We start from the raw sequence: 22,545 nt of genomic DNA on the forward strand, positions 1-22,545 counted from the left end.
ACTAGAATTTGACTGAGAAAATACTGTTAATACTGAAATAATGCTTAAGCCTTATCTGCAGTGGAAGCGACTGGTAGCAGGCTTAGTGATAACTTTGCATGACATTGAAAAAGTTTGTTTTTGAAACGTTTACTGGCATGTTATTCGTTTTGTGAGGTACTTTGGTGATAAATCCTTTTGGGCATGATTTTTTTCCACATGGCTAACGTATTTTTCTGCATAGAAACCGTTATATCAGGTCTCCCACTGTTGTAATATGAGTGGGAGGGGCCTTTTTTAGCGCCTTGTTGCGCAGTTAAGATTCTAGCACAGTCTTCCTGCTTCTTCCTCCTTGATCCAGGACGTCTCTAGAGAGCTCAGGGGTCTTCAAAATTCGTTTTTGAGGGAGGTAATCAGTCACAGCAGACCTGTGACAGTGTGTTTGACTGTGATAAAAGCGTTAAATCTTAATTTGATATCCGTTTTTGGGTATTGAGGGGTTAATCATCCTTTTGCTAATGGGTGCAATCCTCTGCTAATTAATACATTTCTCGTTAAGAATTGTTGACTATAACTGAATTAGTTTTCTTTGTTATTCAACTGTGTTTTTAAAAGCGCTGCAGCGTTTTTTATATTGCTTGTAAACTTATTGAAAGTGATTTCCAAGCTTGCTAGCTTCATTGCTAGTCTGTTTAAACATGTCTGATACAGAGGAATCTGCTTGTTCATTATGTTCAAAAGCCGATGTGGAGCCCAATAGAAATATGTGTACCAATTGTATTGATATTACTTTGAATAAAAGTCAATCTGTACCGATAAAGAAATTATCACCAGACAACGAGGGGGAAGTTATGCCGTCTAACTCTCCTCACGTGTCAGTACCTTCGTCTCCCGCTCGGGAGGTGCGTGAGATTGAGGCGCCAAGTACATCAAGGCACTTACAAATCACTTTACATGATATGGCTAATGTTATGAAAGAAGTATTATACAATATGCCCGAGTTAAGAGGCAAGCGCGATAGCTCTGGGTTAAGGACAGAGCGCGCCGATGACACGAGAGCCATGTCTGATACTGCGTCACAATTTGCAGAACATGAGGACGGAGAGCTTCATTCTGTGGGTGACGGTTCTGATTTGGGGAGACCGGATTCAGAAATTTCAAATTTTAAATTTAAGCTTGAGAACCTCCGCGTGTTGCTAGGGGAGGTGTTAGCGGCTCTGAATGATTGTGACACTGTGGCAATCCCAGAGAAATTATGTAGGCTGGATAAATACTATGCGGTACCGGTGTGTACTGACGTTTTTCCTATACCAAAAAGGCTTACAGAAATTATTAGTAAGGAGTGGGATAGACCTGGTGTGCCCTTTTCCCCTCCTCCGATATTTAGAAAAATGTTCCCTATAAACGCCGCCACACGAGACTTATGGCAGACGGTCCCTAAGGTGGAGGGAGCAGTTTCTACTTTAGCCAAGCGTACCACTATCCCGGTGGAGGATAGTTGTGCTTTCTCAGATCCAATGGATAAAAAATTAGAGGGTTACCTTAAGAAGATGTTTGTTCAACAAGGTTTTATATTACAGCCTCTTGCATGCATTGCACCTGTCACTGCTGCAGCGGCATTCTGGTTTGAGTCTCTGGAAGAGGCGATTCGCACAGCACCATTGGATGAGACTTTGAGCAAGCTTAGAACGCTTAAGCTAGCTAATGCGTTTGTTTCGGATGCAGTAGTACATTTAACCAAACTTACGGCTAAGAATTCCGGATTCGCCATACAGGCGCGCAGAGCGCTATGGCTTAAATCCTGGTCAGCAGATGTAACTTCTAAATCTAAACTACTGAATATTCCTTTCAAAGGGCAGACCTTATTCGGGTCCGGCTTGAAGGAAATTATTGCTGACATTACTGGAGGTAAGGGCCACACCCTTCCTCAGGACAGGGCCAAATCAAAGGCCAAACAGTCTAATTTTCGTGCCTTTCGTAATTTCAAGGCAGGAGCAGCATCAACTTCCTCTGCTCCAAAACAGAAAGGAACTGCTGCTCGTTACAGACAAGGTTGGAAAGGCAACCAGTCATGGAACAAGGGCAAGCAGGCCCCTAAGACAGCATGAAGACAGGGCCCCCTTTCCGGAGACGGATCTAGTGGGGGGCAGACTTTCTCTCTTCGCCCAGGCCTGGGCAAGAGATGTACAGGATCCCTGGACGTTGGAGATTATATCTCAGGGATACCTTCTGGATTTCAAAACTTCTCCTCCACAAGGGAGGTTTCATCTGTCAAGGTTATCAACAAACCTAGTAAAGAAAGAGGCATTTCTACAATGTGTACAAGACCTCTTATTGATGGGAGTGATCCACCCAGTTCCGCGAACGGAACAAGGGCAAGGGTTTTACTCAAATCTGTTTGTGGTTCCCAAAAACGAGGGAACCTTCAGACCAATCTTAGACTTAAAAATCTTAAACAAATTCCTAAGGGTTCCATCGTTCAAGATGGAAACCATTCGGACCATCCTACCCATGATCCAAGAGGGTCAATATATGACCACAGTGGACTTAAAGGATGCCTACCTTCACATACCGATTCACAAGGATCATTATCGGTACCTAAGGTTTGCCTTTCTAGACAGGCATTACCAGTTTGTAGCTCTTCCCTTCGGGTTAGCTACGGCTCCGAGAATTTTTACAAAGATTCTGGGTTCGCTTCTGGCGGTACTAAGCCCGCGAGGCATAGCGGTGGCTCCGTACCTAGACGACATTCTGATACGAGCGTCAAGTTTTCAAAATGCAAAATCTCATACAGAGATAGTTCTAGCATTTCTGAGGTTGCATGGGTGGAAAGTGAACATGGAAAAGAGTTCTCTGTTTCCACTCACAAGGGTCCCTTTCCTAGGGACTCTTATAGATTCGGTAGAGATGAAGATTTACCTGACGGAGTCCAGGTTATCAAAACTTCGAAATGCTTGCCGTGTCCTTCATTCCATTCCAAGCCCATCAGTAGCTCAGTGCATGGAAGTAATCGGCTTAATGGTCGCGGCAATGGACATAGTGCCATTTGCGCGCCTGCATCTCAGACCGCTGCAATTATGCATGCTAAGTCAGTGGAATGGGGATTACTCAGATCTGTCCCCTTTACTGTATCTGGACCAGGAGACCAGGGATTCTCTTCTCTGGTGGTTGTCTCGGGTTCATCTGTCCAAAGGAATGACCTTTCGCAGACCAGATTGGACGATTGTAACAACAGATGCCAGCCTACTAGGCTGGGGCGCAGTCTGGAACTCCCTAAAGGCTCAGGGATTGTGGACTCAGGAGGAGAAACTCCTTCCAATAAACATTCTGGAATTAAGAGCAATATTCAATGCTCTCCTAGCTTGGCCTCAGTTAGCAACACTGAGGTTCATCAGGTTTCAGTCGGACAACATCACGACTGTAGCTTACATCAATCATCAAGGAGGAACCAGGAGTTCCCTAGCGATGTTAGAAGTTTCAAAGATAATTCGCTGGGCAGAGTCTCACTCTTGCCACCTGTCAGCGATCTACATCCCAGGCGTGGAGAACTGGGAGGCGGACTTTCTAAGTCGCCAGACTTTTCATCCGGGGGAGTGGGAACTTCATCCGGAGATATTTGCTCAACTGATTCTTCGTTGGGGCAAACCGGAATTGGATCTCATGGCATCTCGCCAGAACGCTAAGCTTCCGTGCTACGGATCCAGGTCCAGGGACCCGGGAGCGGTGCTGATAGATGCACTAGCAGCCCCTTGGGTTTTCAACATGGCTTATGTGTTTCCACCTTTTCCGCTACTGCCTCGACTGATTGCCAAGATCAAACAGGAGAGAGCATCTGTGATTCTGATAGCGCCTGCGTGGCCATGCAGGACCTGGTATGCAGACCTAGTGGACATGTCGTCCTGTCCACCATGGTCTCTACCTCTGAGGCAGGACCTTCTAATTCAGGGTCCTTTCAACCATCCAAACCTAATTTCTCTGAGGCTGACTGCATGGAGATTGAACGCTTGATTCTATCGAAGCGTGGTTCCTCGGAGTCGGTTATTGATACATTAATACAGGCTCGGAAACCTGTGACCAGAAAAATTTACCATAAGATATGGCATAAATATTTATATTGGTGTGAATCCATGAGTTACTCATGGAGTAAGGTTAGGATTCCTAGGATATTGGTTTTTCTACAAGAGGGTTTAGAAAAGGGTTTATCCGCTAGTTCGCTAAAGGGACAGATTTCTGCTCTGTCTATTCTTTTACACAAACGTCTGGCAGAGAATCCAGACGTCCAGGCTTTTTGTCAGGCTTTGGCTAGGATTAAGCCTGTGTTTAAAGCTGTTGCTCCTCCGTGGAGCTTAAGCTTGGTTCTTAAAGTTCTTCAGGGTGTTCCGTTTGAACCCCTTCATTCCATTGATATTAAGCTTTTATCTTGGAAAGTTCTGTTTTTGATGGCTATTTCCTCGGCTCGAAGAGTCTCTGAGTTATCTGCCTTACATTGTGATTCTCCTTATCTGATCTTTCATTCAGACAAGGTAGTCCTGCGTACTAAACCTGGGTTTTTACCTAAGGTTGTTTCTAACAGGAATATCATTCAAGAGATTGTTGTTCCATCATTATGTCCTAATCCTTCTTCAAAGAAGGAACGTCTTTTGCATAATCTAGACGTGGTCCGTGCCCTGAAGTTCTACTTACAGGCAACTAAAGAATTTCGGCAAACTTCTTCTCTGTTTGTCGTTTACTCTGGACAGAGGAGAGGTCAAAAGGCTTCGGCTACCTCTCTCTCTCTTTGGCTTCGTAGCATAATACGTTTAGCCTATGAGACTGCTGGACAGCAGCCTCCTGAAAGAATTACAGCTCATTCCACTAGAGCTGTGGCTTCCACCTGGGCCTTTAAGAATGAGGCCTCTGTTGAACAGATTTGCAAGGCTGCAACTTGGTCTTCACTTCATACTTTTTCCAAATTTTACAAATTTGACACTTTTGCTTCTTTGGAGGCTGTTTTTGGGAGAAAGGTTCTACAGGCAGTGGTTCCTTCTGTTTAATGTTCCTGCCTTGTCCCTCCCATCATCCGTGTACTTTAGCTTTGGTATTGGTATCCCATAAGTAATGGATGACCCGTGGACTGAACACACTTAACAAGAGAAAACATAATTTATGCTTACCTGATAAATTTATTTCTCTTGTAGTGTGTTCAGTCCACGGCCCGCCCTGTCTTTTTGAGGCAGGTTCTAAATTTTAAATTATAACTCCAGTCACCACTGCACCCTATAGTTTCTCCTTTATCGTCTTGTTTCGGTCGAATGACTGGATATGACATGTGAGGGGAGGAGCTATATAGCAGCTCTGCTTGGGTGATCCTCTTGCAACTTCCTGTTGGGTAGGAGAATATATCCCATAAGTAATGGATGACCTGTGGACTGAACACACTACAAGAGAAATAAATTTATCAGGTAAGCATAAATTATGTTTTTCTCATGGTCAGACCCTCCCACCTATTAGCTTTTCTCATGGTCAGACCCTCCCACCTCTTAACTTTTCTCATGGTCAGACCCTCCCATCTCGTAGCTTTTCTCATGGTCAGACCCTCCCATGTCTTAGCTTTTCTCATGGTCAGACCCTCCCACCTCTTAGCTTTTTTTATGGTCAGACCATCCCACCTCTTAGCTTTTCTCATGGTCAGACCCTCCCACCTCTTAGCTTTTCTCATGGTCAGACCGACTTGCCTATTAGCTTTTCTCATGTTCAGACCCTCCCACCTCTTAGCTTTTTTTATGGTCAGACCCTCCCACCTCTTAGCTTTTCTCATGGTCAGACCCTCCCACCTCTTAGCTTTTTTTATGGTCAGACCATCCCACCTCTTAGCTTTTCTCATGGTCAGACCCTCCCACCTCTTAGCTTTTCTCATGGTCAGACCGACTTGCCTATTAGCTTTTCTCATGTTCAGACCCTCCCACCTCTTAGCTTTTTTTATGGTCAGACCCTCCCACCTCTTAGCTTTTCTCATGGTCAGACCCTCCCACCTCTTTGCTTTTCTCATGGTCAGACCCTCCCACCTCTTAGCTTTTCTCAAGGTCAGACCCTCCCACCTCTTAGCTTTTCTCATGGTTAGACCGACTTGCCTATTAGCTTTTCTCATGGTCAGACCCTCCCACCTCTTAGCTTTTTTTATGGTCAGACCCTCCCACCTCTTAGCTTTTCTCATGGTCACACCCTCCCACCTCTTAGCTTTTTTTATGGTCAGACCCTCCCACCTCTTAGCTTTTCTCATGGTCAGACGCTCCCATATCTTAGCTTTTCTCATGGTCAGACCCTCCCACCTCTTAGCTTTTCTCATGGTCAGACCTTCCCACCTCTTAGCTTTTCTCATGGTCAGACCCTCCCACCTCTTAGCTTTTCTCATGGTCAGACCGACTTGCCTGTTAGCTTTTCTTTCATGTAATTAGCAAGAGTCCATGAGCTAGTGACGTATGGGATATACATTCCTACCAGGAGGGGCAAAGTTTCCCAAACCTCAAAATGCCTATAAATACACCCCTCACCACACCCACAATTCAGTTTTACAAACTTTGCCTCCTATGGAGGTGGTGAAGTAAGTTTGTGCTAGATTCTACGTTGATATGCGCTCCGCAGCAGGTTGGAGCCCGGTTTTCCTCTCAGCGTGCAGTGAATGTCAGAGGGATGTGAGGAGAGTATTGCCTATTTTGAATGCAGTGATCTCTTTCTACGGGGTCTATTTCATAGGTTCTCTGTTATCGGTCGTAGAGATTCATCTCTTACCTCCCTTTTCAGATCGACGATATACTCTTGTTTATATACCATTACCTCTGCTGATTTTCGTTTCAGTACTGGTTTGGCTTTCTACAAACATGTATATGAGTGTCCTGGGGTAAGTAAGTCTTATTTTCTGTGACACTCTAAGCTATGGTTGGGCACTTTGTTTATTTGCCTTGACTCAGGATGTTCAACATTCCTTATTTTCAGACAGTCAGTTTCATATTTGGGATAATGCACTTGAATCAATTATTTTTTCTTACCTTAAAAATTTGACTTTTTTTCCCTGTGGGCTGTTAGGCTCGCGGGGGCTGAAAATGCTTCATTTTATTGCGTCATTCTTGGCGCAGACTTTTTTGGCGCAAAAAATCTTTTCTGTTTCCGGCGTCATACGTGTCGCCGGAAGTTGCGTCTTTTTTTGACGTTCTTTTGCGCCAAAGATGTCGGCGTTCCGGATGTGGCGTCATTTTTGGCGCCAAAAAGCATTTAGGCGCCAAATAATGTGGGCGTCTTATTTGGCGCTAAAAAATATGGGCGTCGCTTTTGTCTCCACATTATTTCAGTCTCATTTTCTCCAACATAGGTGTGTCCGGTCCACGGCGTCATCCTTACTTGTGGGATATTCTCTTCCCCAACAGCAAATGGCAAAGAGCCCAGCAAAGCTGGTCACATGATCCCTCCTAGGCTCCGCCTACCCCAGTCATTCTCTTTGCCGTTGTACAGGCAACATCTCCACGGAGATGGCTTAGAGTTTTTTAGTGTTTAACTGTAGTTTTTATTATTCAATCAAGAGTTTGTTATTTTGAAATAGTGCTGGTATGTACTATTTACTCAGAAACAGAAAAGAGATGAAGATTTCTGTTTGTATGAGGAAAATGATTTTAGCAACCGTCACTAAAATCCATGGCTGTTCCACACAGGACTGTTGAGAGCAATTAACTTCAGTTGGGGGAACAGTGAGCAGTCTCTTGCTGCTTGAGGTATGACACATTCTAACAAGACGATGTAATGCTGGAAGCTGTCATTTTCCCTATGGGATCCGGTAAGCCATGTTTATTAAGATCGTAAATAAGGGCTTCACAAGGGCTTATTAAGACTGTAGACTTTTTCTGGGCTAAATCGATTCAATATTAACACATATTTAGCCTTGAGGAATCATTTAATCTGGGTATTTTGATATAATAATATCGGCAGGCACTGTTTTAGACACCTTATTCTTTAGGGGCTTTCCCAAATCATAGGCAGAGCCTCATTTTCGCGCCGGTGTTGCGCACTTGTTTTTGAGAGGCATGACATGCAGTCGCATGTGAGAGGAGCTCTGATACTTAGAAAAGACTTTCTGAAGGCGTCATTTGGTATCGTATTCCCCTTTGGGCTTGGTTGGGTCTCAGCAAAGCAGATACCAGGGACTGTAAAGGGGTTAAAGTTAAAAACGGCTCCGGTTCCGTTATTTTAAGGGTTAAAGCTTCCAAATTTGGTGTGCAATGCTTTTAAGGCTTTAAGACACTGTGGTGAAAATTTGGTGAATTTTGAACAATTCCTTCATGTTTTTTCGCAATTGCAGTAATAAAGTGTGTTCAGTTTAAAATTTAAAGTGACAGTAACGGTTTTATTTTAAAACGTTTTTTGTACTTTGTTATCAAGTTTATGCCTGTTTAACATGTCTGAACTACCAGATAGACTGTGTTCTGAATGTGGGGAAGCCAGAATTCCTATTCATTTAAATAAATGTGATTTATGTGACAATGACAATGATGCCCAAGATGATTCCTCAAGTGAGGGGAGTAAGCATGGTACTGCATCATTCCCTCCTTCGTCTACACGAGTCTTGCCCACTCAGGAGGCCCCTAGTACATCTAGCGCGCCAATACTCCTTACTATGCAACAATTAACGGCTGTAATGGATAATTCTGTCAAAAACATTTTAGCCAAAATGAACACTTATCAGCGTAAGCGCGACTGCTCTGTTTTAGATACTGAAGAGCATGACGACGCTGATAATAATGGTTCTGAAGGGCCCCTAACCCAGTCTGATGGGGCCAGGGAGGTTTTGTCTGAGGGAGAAATTACTGATTCAGGGAACATTTCTCAACAAGCTGAACCTGATGTGATTACGTTTAAATTTAAGTTGGAACATCTCCGCATTCTGCTTAAGGAGGTATTATCCACTCTGGATGATTGTGACAAGTTGGTCATCCCAGAAAAACTATGTAAAATGGACAAGTTCCTAGAGGTCCCGGGGCTCCCAGAAGCTTTTCCTATACCCAAGCGGGTGGCGGACATTGTTAATAAAGAATGGGAAAGGCCCGGTATTCCTTTCGTCCCTCCCCCCATATTTAAAAAATTGTTTCCTATGGTCGACCCCAGAAAGGACTTATGGCAGACAGTCCCCAAGGTCGAGGGAGCGGTTTCCACTTTAAACAAACGCACCACTATACCCATAGAGGATAGTTGTGCTTTCAAAGATCCTATGGATAAAAAATTAGAAGGTTTACTTAAAAAGATGTTTGTTCAGCAGGGTTACCTTCTACAACCAATTTCATGCATTGTCCCTGTCGCTACAGCCGCATGTTTCTGGTTCGATGAGCTGATAAAGGCGGTCGATAGTGATTCTCCTCCTTATGAGGAGATTATGGACAGAATCAATGCTCTCAAATTGGCTAATTCTTTCACCCTAGACGCCACTTTGCAATTGGCTAGGTTAGCGGCTAAGAATTCTGGGTTTGCTATTGTGGCGCGCAGAGCGCTTTGGTTGAAATCTTGGTCAGCTGATGCGTCTTCCAAGAACAAGCTACTTAACATTCCTTTCAAGGGGAAAACGCTGTTTGGCCCTGACTTGAAAGAGATTATCTCTGATATCACTGGGAGTAAGGGCCACGCCCTTCCTCAGGATCGGCCTTTCAAGGCAAAAAATAAACCTAATTTTCGTCCCTTTCGTAGAAACGGACCAGCCCAAAGTGCTACGTCCTCTAAGCAAGAGGGTAATACTTCTCAAGCCAAGCCTGCTTGGAGACCAATGCAAGGCTGGAACAAGGGAAAGCAGGCCAAGAAACCTGCCACTGCTACCAAGACAGCATGAAATGTTGGCCCCCGATCCGGGACCGGATCTGGTGGGGGGCAGACTCTCTCTCTTCGCTCAGGCTTGGGCAAGAGATGTTCTGGATCCTTGGGCGCTAGAAATAGTCTCCCAAGGTTATCTTCTGGAATTCAAGGGGCTTCCCCCAAGGGGGAGGTTCCACAGGTCTCAGTTGTCTTCAGACCACATAAAAAGACAGGCATTCTTACATTGTGTAGAAGACCTGTTAAAAATGGGAGTGATTCATCCTGTTCCATTAAGAGAACAAGGGATGGGGTTCTACTCCAATCTGTTCATAGTTCCCAAAAAAGAGGGAACGTTCAGACCAATCTTAGATCTCAAGATCTTAAACAAGTTTCTCAAGGTTCCATCGTTCAAGATGGAAACCATTCGAACTATTCTTCCTTCCATCCAGGAAGGTCAATTCATGACCACGGTGGATTTAAAGGATGCGTATCTACATATTCCTATCCACAAGGAACATCATCGGTTCCTAAGGTTCGCATTCCTGGACAAGCATTACCAGTTCGTGGCGCTTCCTTTCGGATTAGCCACTGCTCCAAGGATTTTCACAAAGGTACTAGGGTCCCTTCTAGCTGTGCTAAGACCAAGGGGCATTGCTGTAGTACCTTACTTGGACGACATTCTGATTCAAGCGTCGTCCCTTCCTCAAGCAAAGGCTCACACGGACATTGTCCTGGCCTTTCTCAGATCTCACGGATGGAAAGTGAACGTGGAAAAGAGTTCTCTATCTCCGTCAACAAGGGTTCCCTTCTTGGGAACAATAATAGACTCCTTAGAGATGAGGATTTTTCTGACAGAGGCCAGAAAAACAAAACTTCTAGACTCTTGTCGGATACTTCATTCCGTTCCTCTTCCTTCCATAGCGCAGTGCATGGAAGTGATCGGTTTGATGGTAGCGGCAATGGACATAGTTCCTTTTGCGCGCATTCATCTAAGACCATTACAACTGTGCATGCTCAGTCAGTGGAATGGGGACTATACAGACTTGTCTCCGAAGATACAAGTAAATCAGAAGACCAGAGACTCACTCCGTTGGTGGCTGTCCCTGGACAACCTGTCACAAGGGATGACATTCCGCAGACCAGAGTGGGTCATTGTCACGACCGACGCCAGTCTGATGGGCTGGGGCGCGGTCTGGGGATCCCTGAAAGCTCAGGGTCTTTGGTCTCGGGAAGAATCTCTTCTACCGATAAATATTCTGGAACTGAGAGCGATATTCAATGCTCTCAAGGCTTGGCCTCAGCTAGCGAGGGCCAAGTTCATACGGTTTCAATCAGACAACATGACAACTGTTGCGTACATCAACCATCAGGGGGGAACAAGGAGTTCCCTAGCGATGGAAGAAGTGACCAAAATCATTCTATGGGCGGAGTCTCACTCCTGCCACCTGTCTGCTATCCACATCCCAGGAGTGGAAAATTGGGAAGCGGATTTTCTGAGTCGTCAGACATTGCATCCGGGGGAGTGGGAACTCCATCCGGAAATCTTTGCCCAAGTCACTCAGCTGTGGGGCATTCCAGACATGGATCTGATGGCCTCTCGTCAGAACTTCAAAGTTCCTTGCTACGGGTCCAGATCCAGGGATCCCAAGGCGGCTCTAGTGGATGCACTAGTAGCACCTTGGACCTTCAAACTAGCTTATGTGTTCCCGCCGTTTCCTCTCATCCCCAGGCTGGTAGCCAGGATCAATCAGGAGAGGGCGTCGGTGATCTTGATAGCTCCTGCGTGGCCACGCAGGACTTGGTATGCAGATCTGGTGAATATGTCATCGGCTCCACCTTGGAAGCTACCTTTGAGACGAGACCTTCTTGTTCAGGGTCCGTTCGAACATCCGAATCTGGTTTCACTCCAGCTGACTGCTTGGAGATTGAACGCTTGATCTTATCGAAGCGAGGGTTCTCAGATTCTGTTATCGATACTCTTGTTCAGGCCAGAAAGCCTGTAACTAGAAAGATTTACCACAAAATTTGGAAAAAATATATCTGTTGGTGTGAATCTAAAGGATTCCCTTGGGACAAGGTTAAGATTCCTAAGATTCTATCCTTCCTTCAAGAAGGATTGGAAAAAGGATTATCTGTAAGTTCCCTGAAGGGACAGATTTCTGCCTTGTCTGTGTTACTTCACAAAAAGCTGGCAGCTGTGCCAGATGTTCAAGCCTTTGTTCAGGCTCTGGTTAGAATTAAGCCTGTTTACAAACCTTTGACTCCTCCTTGGAGTCTCAACTTAGTTCTTTCAGTTCTTCAGGGGGTTCCGTTTGAACCCTTACATTCCGTTGATATTAAGTTATTATCTTGGAAAGTTTTGTTTTTAGTTGCAATTTCTTCTGCTAGAAGAGTTTCAGAATTATCTGCTCTGCAGTGTTCTCCTCCTTATCTGGTGTTCCATGCAGATAAGGTGGTTTTACGTACTAAACCTGGTTTTCTTCCAAAAGTTGTTTCTAACAAAAACATTAACCAGGAGATTATCGTACCTTCTCTGTGTCCGAAACCAGTTTCAAAGAAGGAACGTTTGTTGCACAATTTGGATGTTGTTCGCGCTCTAAAATTCTATTTAGATGCTACAAAGGATTTTAGACAAACATCTTCCTTGTTTGTTGTTTATTCCGGTAAAAGGAGAGGTCAAAAAGCAACTTCTACCTCTCTCTCTTTTTGGATTAAAAGCATCATCAGATTGGCTTACGAGACTGCCGGACGGCAGCCTCCCGAAAGAATCACAGCTCATTCCACTAGGGCTGTGGCTTCCACATGGGCCTTCAAGAACGAGGCTTCTGTTGATCAGATATGTAGGGCAGCGACTTGGTCTTCACTGCACACTTTTACCAAATTTTACAAGTTTGATACTTTTGCTTCTTCTGAGGCTATTTTTGGGAGAAAGGTTTTGCAAGCCGTGGTGCCTTCCATTTAGGTGACCTGATTTGCTCCCTCCCTTCATCCGTGTCCTAAAGCTTTGGTATTGGTTCCCACAAGTAAGGATGACGCCGTGGACCGGACACACCTATGTAGGAGAAAACAGAATTTATGTTTACCTGATAAATTACTTTCTCCAACGGTGTGTCCGGTCCACGGCCCGCCCTGGTTTTTTTAATCAGGTCTGATAATTTATTTTCTTTAACTACAGTCACCACGGTACCATATGGTTTCTCCTATGCAAATATTCCTCCTTAACGTCGGTCGAATGACTGGGGTAGGCGGAGCCTAGGAGGGATCATGTGACCAGCTTTGCTGGGCTCTTTGCCATTTCCTGTTGGGGAAGAGAATATCCCACAAGTAAGGATGACGCCGTGGACCGGACACACCGTTGGAGAAAGTAATTTATCAGGTAAACATAAATTCTGTTTTTTTCTTTGCTTCTGGTTGGTAGAAGCTTGTTCATTGGCATTTTTTCCCATTCCTGAAACTGTCATTTAAGGAATTTGATCAATTTTGCTTTATATGTTGTTTTTTCTCTTACATATTGCAAGATGTCTCATGTTGCATCTGAGTCAGAAGATACTTCAGGAAAATCGCTGTCTAGTGCTGGAACTACCAAAGCTAAGTGTATCTGCTGTAAACTTTTGGTAGCTATTCCTCCAGCTGTTGTTTGTATTAATTGTCATGACAAACTTGTTAATGCAGATAATATTTCCTTTAGTAATGTACCATTGCCTGTTGCAGTTCCATCAACATCTAAGGTTCAGAATGTTCCTGATAACATAAGAGATTTTGTTTCTGAATCCATCAAGAAGGCTATGTCTGTTATTCCTCTTTCTAGTAAACATAAAAAATCTTTTAAAACTTCTCTTTATACAGATGAATTTTTAAATGAACATCATCATTCTGATTCTGATGACTCTTCTGGTTCAGAGGATTCTGTCTCAGAGATTGATGCTGATAAATCTTCATATTTATTTAAAATGGAATTTATTCGTTCTTTACTTAAAGAAGTACTAATTGCTTTAGAAATTGAGGATTCTGGTCCTCTTGATACTAATTCTAAACGTTTAGATAAGGTCTTTAAATCTCCTGTGGTTATTCCAGAAGTTTTTCCTGTTCCTAGTGCTATTTCTGAAGTAATTTCCAGAGAATGGGATAAATTGGGTAATTCATTTACTCCTTCTAAACGTTTTAAGCAATTATATCCTGTGCCGTCTGACAGATTAGAATTTTGGGACAAAATCCCTAGAGTTGATGGGGCTATTTCTACCCTTGCTAAACGTACTACTATTCCTACGTCAGATGGTACTTCGTTTAAGGATCCTTTAGATAGGAAAATTGAATCCTTTCTAAGAAAAGCTTATCTGTGTTCAGGTAATCTTCTTAGACCTGCTATATCATTGGCTGATGTTGCTGCAGCTTCAACTTTTTGGTTGGAAACTTTAGCGCAACAAGTAACAGATCATGATTCTCATAATATTATTATTCTTCTTCAACATGCTAATAATTTTATCTGTGATGCCATTTTTGATATTATCAGAGTTGATATCAGGTTTATGTCTCTAGCTATTTTAGCTAGAAGAGCTTTATGGCTTAAAACTTGGAATGCTGATATGGCTTCTAAATCAACTCTACTTTCCATTTCTTTCCAGGGTAACAAATTATTTGGTTCTCAGTTGGATTCTATTATCTCAACTGTTACTGGTGGGAAAGGAACTTTTTTACCACAGGATAAAAAATCTAAGGGTAAAAACAGAGCTAATAATCGTTTTCGTTCCTTTCGTTTCAACAAAGAACAAAAGCCTGATCCTTCATCCTCAGGAGCAGTTTCAGTTTGGAAACCATCTCCAGTCTGGAATAAATCCAAGCCTTCTAGAAAAGCAAAGCCAGCTTCTAAGTCCACATGAAGGTGCGGCCCTCATTCCAGCTCAGCTGGTAGGGGGCAGGTTACGTTTTTTCAAAGAAATTTGGATCAATTCTGTTCACAATCTTTGGATTCAGAACATTGTTTCAGAAGGGTACAGAATTGGTTTCAAGATGAGACCTCCTGCAAAGAGATTTTTTCTTTCCCGTGTCCCAGTAAATCCAGTGAAAGCTCAAGCATTTCTGAATTGTGTTTCAGATCTAGAGTTGGCTGGAGTAATTATGCCTGTTCCAGTTCTGGAACAGGGGATGGGGTTTTATTCAAATCTCTTCATTGTACCAAAGAAGGAGAATTCCTTCAGACCAGTTCTGGATCTAAAAATATTGAATCGTTATGTAAGGATACCAACGTTCAAAATGGTAACTGTAAGGACTATCTTGCCTTTTGTTCAGCAAGGGCATTATATGTCCACAATAGATTTATAGGATGCATATCTGCATATTCCGATTCATCCAGATCATTATCAGTTCCTGAGATTCTCTTTTCTGGACAAGCATTACCAGTTTGTGGCTCTGCCGTTTGGCCTAGCTACAGCTCCAAGAACTTTTACAAAGGTTCTCGGTGCCCTTCTGTCTGTAATCAGAGAACAGGGTATTGTGGTATTTCCTTATTTGGACGATATCTTGGTACTTGCTCAGTCTTTACATTTAGCAGAATCTCATACGAATCGACTTGTGTTGTTTCTTCAAGATCATGGTTGGAGGATCAATTCACCAAAAAGTTCATTGATTCCTCAGACAAGGGTAACCTTTCTGGGTTTCCAGATAGATTCAGTGTCCATGACTCTGTCTTTGACAGACAAGAGACGTCTAAAATTGATTTCAGCTTGTCGAAACCTTCAGTCACAATCATTCCCTTCGGTAGCCTTATGCATGGAAATTCTAGGTCTTATGACTGCTGCATCGGACGCGATCCCCTTTGCTCGTTTTCACATGCGACCTCTTCAGCTCTGTATGCTGAATCAATGGTGCAGGGATTACACAAAGATATCTCAATTAATATCTTTAAAACCGATTGTACGACACTCTCTAACGTGGTGGACAGATCACCATTGTTTAATTCAGGGGGCTTCTTTTGTGCTTCCGACCTGGACTGTAATTTCAACAGATGCAAGTCTCACAGGTTGGGGAGCTGTGTGGGGATCTCTGACGGCACAAGGAGTTTGGGAATCTCAGGAGGTGAGATTATCGATCAATATTTTGGAACTCCGTGCAATTTTCAGAGCTCTTCAGTCTTGGCCTCTTCTGAAGAGAGAATCGTTCATTTGTTTTCAGACAGACAATGTCACAACTGTGGCATACATCAATCATCAAGGAGGGACTCACAGTCCACTGGCTATGAAAGAAGTATCTCGAATTTTGGTTTGGGCGGAATCCAGCTCCTGTCTAATCTCTGCGGTTCATATCCCAGGTATAGACAATTGGGAAGCGGATTATCTCAGGCGCCAAACGTTGCATCCGGGCGAATGGTCTCTTCACCCAGAGGTATTTCTTCAGATTGTTCAAATGTGGGAGCTTCCAGAAATAGATCTGATGGCGTCTCATCTAAACAAGAAACTTCCCAGGTATCTGTCCAGATCCCGGGATCCTCAGGCAGAAGCAGTGGATGCATTATCACTTCCTTGGAAGTATCATCCTGCCTATATCTTTCCGCCTCTAGTTCTTCTTCCAAGAGTAATCTCCAAGATTCTGAAGGAATGCTCGTTTGTTCTGCTGGTAGCTCCGGCATGGCCTCACAGGTTTTGGTATGCGGATCTTGTCCGGATGGCCTCTTGCCATCCGTGGACTCTTCCGCTAAGACCAGACCTTCTGTCGCAAGGTCCTTTTTTCCATCAGGATCTCAAATCCTTAAATTTAAAGGTATGGAGATTGAACGCTTGATTCTTGGTCAAAGAGGTTTCTCTGACTCTGTGATTAATACTATGTTACAGGCTCGTAAATCTGTATCCAGAGAGATATATTATAGAGTCTGGAAGACTTATATTTCTTGGTGTCTTTCTCATCATTTTTCTTGGCATTCTTTTAGAATTCCGAGAATTTTACAGTTTCTTCAGGATGGTTTAGATAAAGGTTTATCCACAAGTTCTTTGAAAGGACAAATCTCTGCTCTTTCTGTTCTTTTTCACAGAAAGATTGCTAATCTTCCTGATATTCATTGTTTTGTACAAGCTTTGGTTCGTATAAAACCTGTCATTAAGTCAATTTCTCCTCCTTGGAGTTTGAATTTGGTTCTGGGGGCTCTTCAAGCTCCTCCGTTTGAACCTATGCATTCATTGGACATTAAATTACTTTCTTGGAAAGTTTTGTTCCTTTTGGCGATCTCTTCTGCCAGAAGAGTCTCTGAATTATCTGCTCTTTCTTGTGAGTCTCCTTTTCTGATTTTTCATCAGGATAAGGCGGTGTTGCGAACTTCTTTTGAATTTTTACCTAAAGTTGTGAATTCCAACAACATTAGTAGAGAAATTGTGGTTCCTTCATTATGTCCTAATCCTAAGAATTCTAAGGAGAAATCGTTGCATTCTTTGGATGTTGTTAGAGCTTTGAAATATTATGTTGAAGCTACTAAGTCTTTCCGAAAGACTTCTAGTCTATTTGTTATCTTTTCCGGTTCTAGAAAAGGCCAGAAAGCTTCTGCCATTTCTTTGGCATCTTGGTTGAAATCTTTAATTCATCATGCCTATGTCGAGTCGGGTAAAACTCTGCCTCAAAGGATTACAGCTCATTCTACTAGGTCAGTTTCTACTTCCTGGGCGTTTAGGAATGAAGCTTCGATTGATCAGATTTGCAAAGCAGCAACTTGGTCCTCTTTGCATACTTTTACTAAATTCTACCATTTTGATGTATTTTCTTCTTCTGAAGCAGTTTTTGGTAGAAAAGTACTTCAGGCAGCAGTTTCAGTTTGAATCTTCTGTTTATGTTTTTCATTAAACTTTATTTTGGGTGTGGATTATTTTCAGCAGGAATTGGCTGTCTTTATTTTATCCCTCCCTCTCTAGTGACTCTTGCGTGGAAAGATCCACATCTTGGGTAATCATTATCCCATACGTCACTAGCTCATGGACTCTTGCTAATTACATGAAAGAAAACATAATTTATGTAAGAACTTACCTGATAAATTCATTTCTTTCATATTAGCAAGAGTCCATGAGGCCCGCCCTTTTTTGGGGTGGTTATGAATATTTTTTTTTTTTGTATAAAGCACAATTATTCCAATTCCTTATTTTATATGCTTTCGCACTTTTTTCTTATCACCCCACTTCTTGGCTATTCGTTAAACTGAATTGTGGGTGTGGTGAGGGGTGTATTTATAGGCATTTTGAGGTTTGGGAAACTTTGCCCCTCCTGGTAGGAATGTATATCCCATACATCACTAGCTCATGGACTCTTGCTAATATGAAAGAAATGAATTTATCAGGTAAGTTCTTACATAAATTATGTTTTCTCATGGTCAGACCCTCCCACCTCTTAGCTTTTCTCATGGTCAGACCCTCCCACCTCTTAGCTTTTCTCATGATCAGACCCTCCCACCTCTTAGCTTTTCTCATGGTCAGACCCTCCCACCTCTTAGCTTTTCTCATGGTCAGACCCTCCCACCTCTTAGCTTTTCTCATGGTCAGACCGACTTGCCTATTAGCTTTTCTCATGGTCAGACCCTCCCACCTCTTAGCTTTCCTCATGGTCAGACCCTCCCACCAGCTTGTTCACTTTTGTGGTGAGAACCTCCCACCCCCTACTTCCAGGTCATAGACTGAACCCTTGAAACACCTCAGGTCACACCCTGATAGATTATGAATATCTTATCTCATTACTCTGTCTCAACAGGTTGATCAGAGCAAACTTACCTGTTTACTTGAAGATGCTTTCAGCAAATTCAACTTTGCACGTAATGGAAACATGTCGGCTGTAACTGTGTCTTCGTAGCAACAATCTGCCCATGCTGCTTTCCCAGTACCATTGGCATGGCCCAGCTTCATCGGTTAGGGTAGCGGGCAGATTTTTACAAGAAACATGAAGATCCTTAATATCCAACCTTGTGCCGGGTTACTCAAACAGCTGGAGAGACGAGGAAGCACATGTAGAAGTTACCACCACAGCTTCTTCACAGTATGACCTTAGTGGATGTCATGCTCCTCAGGGCCTGGCGCTAGTCCAGCTCTCAGGCCAAACCTTATTACATATATAGTGCTTTTACCTCATCTGGCTAATGATCTATTATACAAATGTAACCAATGTCTGACTGTTATGCTTTTATTTGGCCGTCATTCATTTAGCGATTGTGGTTAATGAGGCTGAGAGTGGATGGTCTGGGATTCCTTGTCCCCCCTTTCTCATGTTTGTATTTTGGAGAGGGGAGAGCATATGATGGGTGGGAGGATTTCTGGTTCATGCTGTTTACACGTGGGGAGACGTCGCTGCCTGATGTCCCCGAAGGGCATCAGTATTGTATGTCTAAATATCTCCTTATCTGTATTTTAGAAAATGCTGCAAGATGTGGCATAAATAGGAGTGCATTCTCTCAAATGGGGGGGAAGACTGCTGAGTATATTTGTCTTGTATTCATTTATTTGTTTGGACAGCGTGTTGAATACTTAACATGCACCTCCAGGGTAAAGACTGCATTAAATCCTAAGCTCTGGGGTAGGGTAGTAGGTAACTAAATGGGATTACCTGGTTGATCTTGGAGAAAGTTGACAGTCATATTTTCTGTTTTGTCTGTGTTTTTGGGTGTAAGGTTTGACCAAAAGCTACTAGGTTTCTTGGTGTATGGTCAGATATGCTCCCAGGTGCCTCTGCATACAGTGTGATCTGACTTGCACAGGTACCTTGGCTTGCATTGTGATCAGACTTCCACAGGTACCTTGGCTTGTGCCACAGGAAGCTTCCTTATATGGTTTAGTATAACACAGTTTTGGTTTTTGGGTTCATGTTCTACATGGATCATCACAGAACTTGTGTGTCTGTGCAAGACCTTTCACGCTTCCCAGTGATTTCTCTTGCTCTGACATCGAAGCTGATCTATCATATTAATCTGGCCATTATGACTGAGTAGTAACTGTTTGCTGCCATCATGTTTTGTGCTCTTTGCTAATGGAGCAGGCATGCACACCTACCATCTAGAATAGCCACAGCAGTTGCCCTGCGCTTTAGTGTGAGTTGCTCCTCAGACCACACCAAGTTCACTCTATCCCTGTGTTTACATAGCAGACGAGTTTAGTTGCCAGAGCAGATGGTGGCATCCTGTATGCGGACATTAGCTGGCTCCAGTCTGCTCATAAGGAACGTTTGATGTTTTGGTTTCGTTGATGAGAACTTAAATTTGTACAGTAGCTCTCTGAGGAGGTGTGTGTGATATGTGTTGGCATCTGCACTGATGTAGTAATGCATGCAACTTTTCTTTTGGTGTCATGGAACTGGCAACTGATTTCCCTGTTAGTCATGGAGTGCTTGCCCAGTGGTGCTTATTTGCTAAAGATTTGTGTATGTGACCTGGGCTCGGTGGTGGGTTGAAGTGATGCATGTAGATATGGAATAAGCAGGGGTCAGTGTGCTCTTACATAAGATGGATTTTACCATGTGTCATCTCTACAAGCTTCTAACAGACTGCAACTGCCTCAGATCAGTAGGCTGTGTGTGTGAGATGCCAAGACTGCCATAGATGAGTACACTGTCTTTGTGAGATACCAGTATTGCTATGGTTGAGTACGCTCTTTGTGTTAGATGCCAAGATTGCAACAGTTGAGTAGGCGGCTCTCTGTGTGGGAATTGCAACGGTTGATTAGGCTTTCTGTGTGTGAGATGCCAGGGTTGCCACAAATGAGTGTGTGAGATGCCAACATGGTGTTGCCTGACTACCTCCCATTCAGTTACTTAGAAAAGATGGCTCTGGATTATTTTGCATGTGCGCCCATGATATGATTTAGAGTTACAGAATTGGTAGAGGGCACTTTTTGGGTCAGGGTATTTCAAACCCAATGTTGTTTGCTTTGCACAATATCAAACGTCTGAGTCACATGACTACCCAGTGTGACTTTTTGCGATTTTATTTGTAACTAATATTTGCAATTTTCCTTTTTCTGTAAATAAAGTTGGTTTGTTTTAATAAAATATTCTGTAGTTTGTGTTTTTTTTTTAATAAAGGCGTGTGATCTTGTCCCATTAGTAGAATGTTCTCGTTGGCTCTAAAGAGACTTTACTGCAAACTGTTTACTTAATGGGGGATAAGCTGTCACTGATCAGATAAAGCAGCAGTTAGAAGACACTTTTCAATTTACTTTTATTTTTAAATTTGCTTCAGTCTCTTGAAATGAAAAGCATACCTAGGTAGGCTCAGGGGGAGCAATGAATGGTAGCTACACATGTCTCATGTTATTACCTCACAAGCGGCTAGATTACGAGTTTGGCGTTTAGCCTTAAAAAGCAGCGTTAAGGGGTCCTAACGCTGCTTTTTAACGCCCGCTGGTATTACGAGTCAGGCAGGTACAGGTGTACCGCTCACTTTTTTCCTGCGATTTTAGCATACCGCAAATCCCCTTACGTCAATTGCGTATCCTATCTTTTTAATAGGATTTGCCTAACGCCGGTATTACGATCGCTGGAAAAAGTGAGCGGTACATCCTCTCCTGTCCAGATTCCTAAAGCATTTAAAAGTCAGTAGTTAAGAGTTTTATGGGCTAACGCCGGAACATAAAACTCTTAACTAAAGTGCTAAAAAGTACACTAACACCCATAAACTACTTATTAACCCCTAAACCGAGCCCCCCCCCATCGCAAACACTATAATACAATTATTTAACCCCTAATCTGCTGACCGGACATAGCCGCCACTTTAATAAATGTATTAACCCCTAAACCGCCGCACTCCCGCCTCGCAAACAGTAGTTAAATTTTATTAACCTCTAATCTGCCGTCCCTAACATCGCCGACACCTACCTACAATTATTAACCCCTAATCTGCCGCCCCCAACGTCGCCGCTACTATAATAAATTTATTAACCCCTAAACCTAACCCTAACCCCCCCCAACTTAAATATAATTTAAATAAATCTAAATAAAATTACTATAATTAACTAAATTATTCCTATTTAAAACTAAATACTTACCTGTAAAATAAACTCTAAGATAGCTGCAGTATAACTAATAGTTACATTGTAGCCATTTTAGGATTTATATTTATTTTACAGGCAACTTTGTATTTATTTTAACTAGGTACAATAGTTATTAAATAGTTATTAACTATTTAATAGCTACCTAGTTAAAATAAGTACAAATTTACCTGTAAAATAAATCCTAACCTAAGTTACAATTACACCTAACACTACACTATAATTAAACTAATTACCTAAACTACCTACAATTATTTACAATTAATTTAAATAAACTAAATTACAGAAAATAAAAAAAGAATTAAATTTTTTTAAAGCTAATTACACCTACTCTAATCCCCCTAATAAAATAAAAAAGCACCCCAAAATAATAAAATTCCCTACCCTACACTAAATTACAAATAGCCCTTAAAAGGGCCATTTGCGGGGCATTGCCCCAAAGTAATCAGCTCTTTTACCTGTAAAAAAAAAATACAATACCCCCCCCACATTAAAACCCACCACCCACACACCCAATCCCCCCTTAAAAAAAACCTAACACTACCCCCTTGAAGATCACCCTACCTTGAGACATTTTCACCCAGCCGGGCACAAGTGGACCTCCAGAGGGGCAGAAGTCTTCATCCGATATGGCCAAAAGAGGATATCCAGACCGGCAGAAGTCTTCATCCAGGCGACATCTTCTATCTTCTTCCATCCGGAGCGGAGCGGGTCCATCTTGACGACATCCAACGCGGAGCATCCTCTTCCTACTTGATCCGACGAC

General features: G+C 42.8%; 1 protein-coding gene across 2 annotated transcripts in view; it reads left to right on the forward strand.

Moving 5' to 3' along the window:
* The window catches only part of NRBP1 (nuclear receptor binding protein 1), a 407,435-nt gene extending 386,654 nt beyond the window's left edge, over positions 1-20,781 (forward strand). For both annotated transcript variants that reach the window (XM_053709396.1, XM_053709398.1), the window contains one exon: positions 18,499-20,781. In XM_053709396.1, coding sequence (XP_053565371.1) covers positions 18,499-18,597 — 99 coding nt within the window. In that variant the 3' untranslated portion in view covers positions 18,598-20,781. The remainder of the gene's footprint in view (positions 1-18,498) is intronic.
* Positions 20,782-22,545: the final 1,764 nt, after the last annotated feature.

The sequence above is a fragment of the Bombina bombina genome, chromosome 4, assembly GCF_027579735.1.
Source record: "Bombina bombina isolate aBomBom1 chromosome 4, aBomBom1.pri, whole genome shotgun sequence".
In the NCBI taxonomy this organism is placed as follows: domain Eukaryota; kingdom Metazoa; phylum Chordata; class Amphibia; order Anura; family Bombinatoridae; genus Bombina; species Bombina bombina.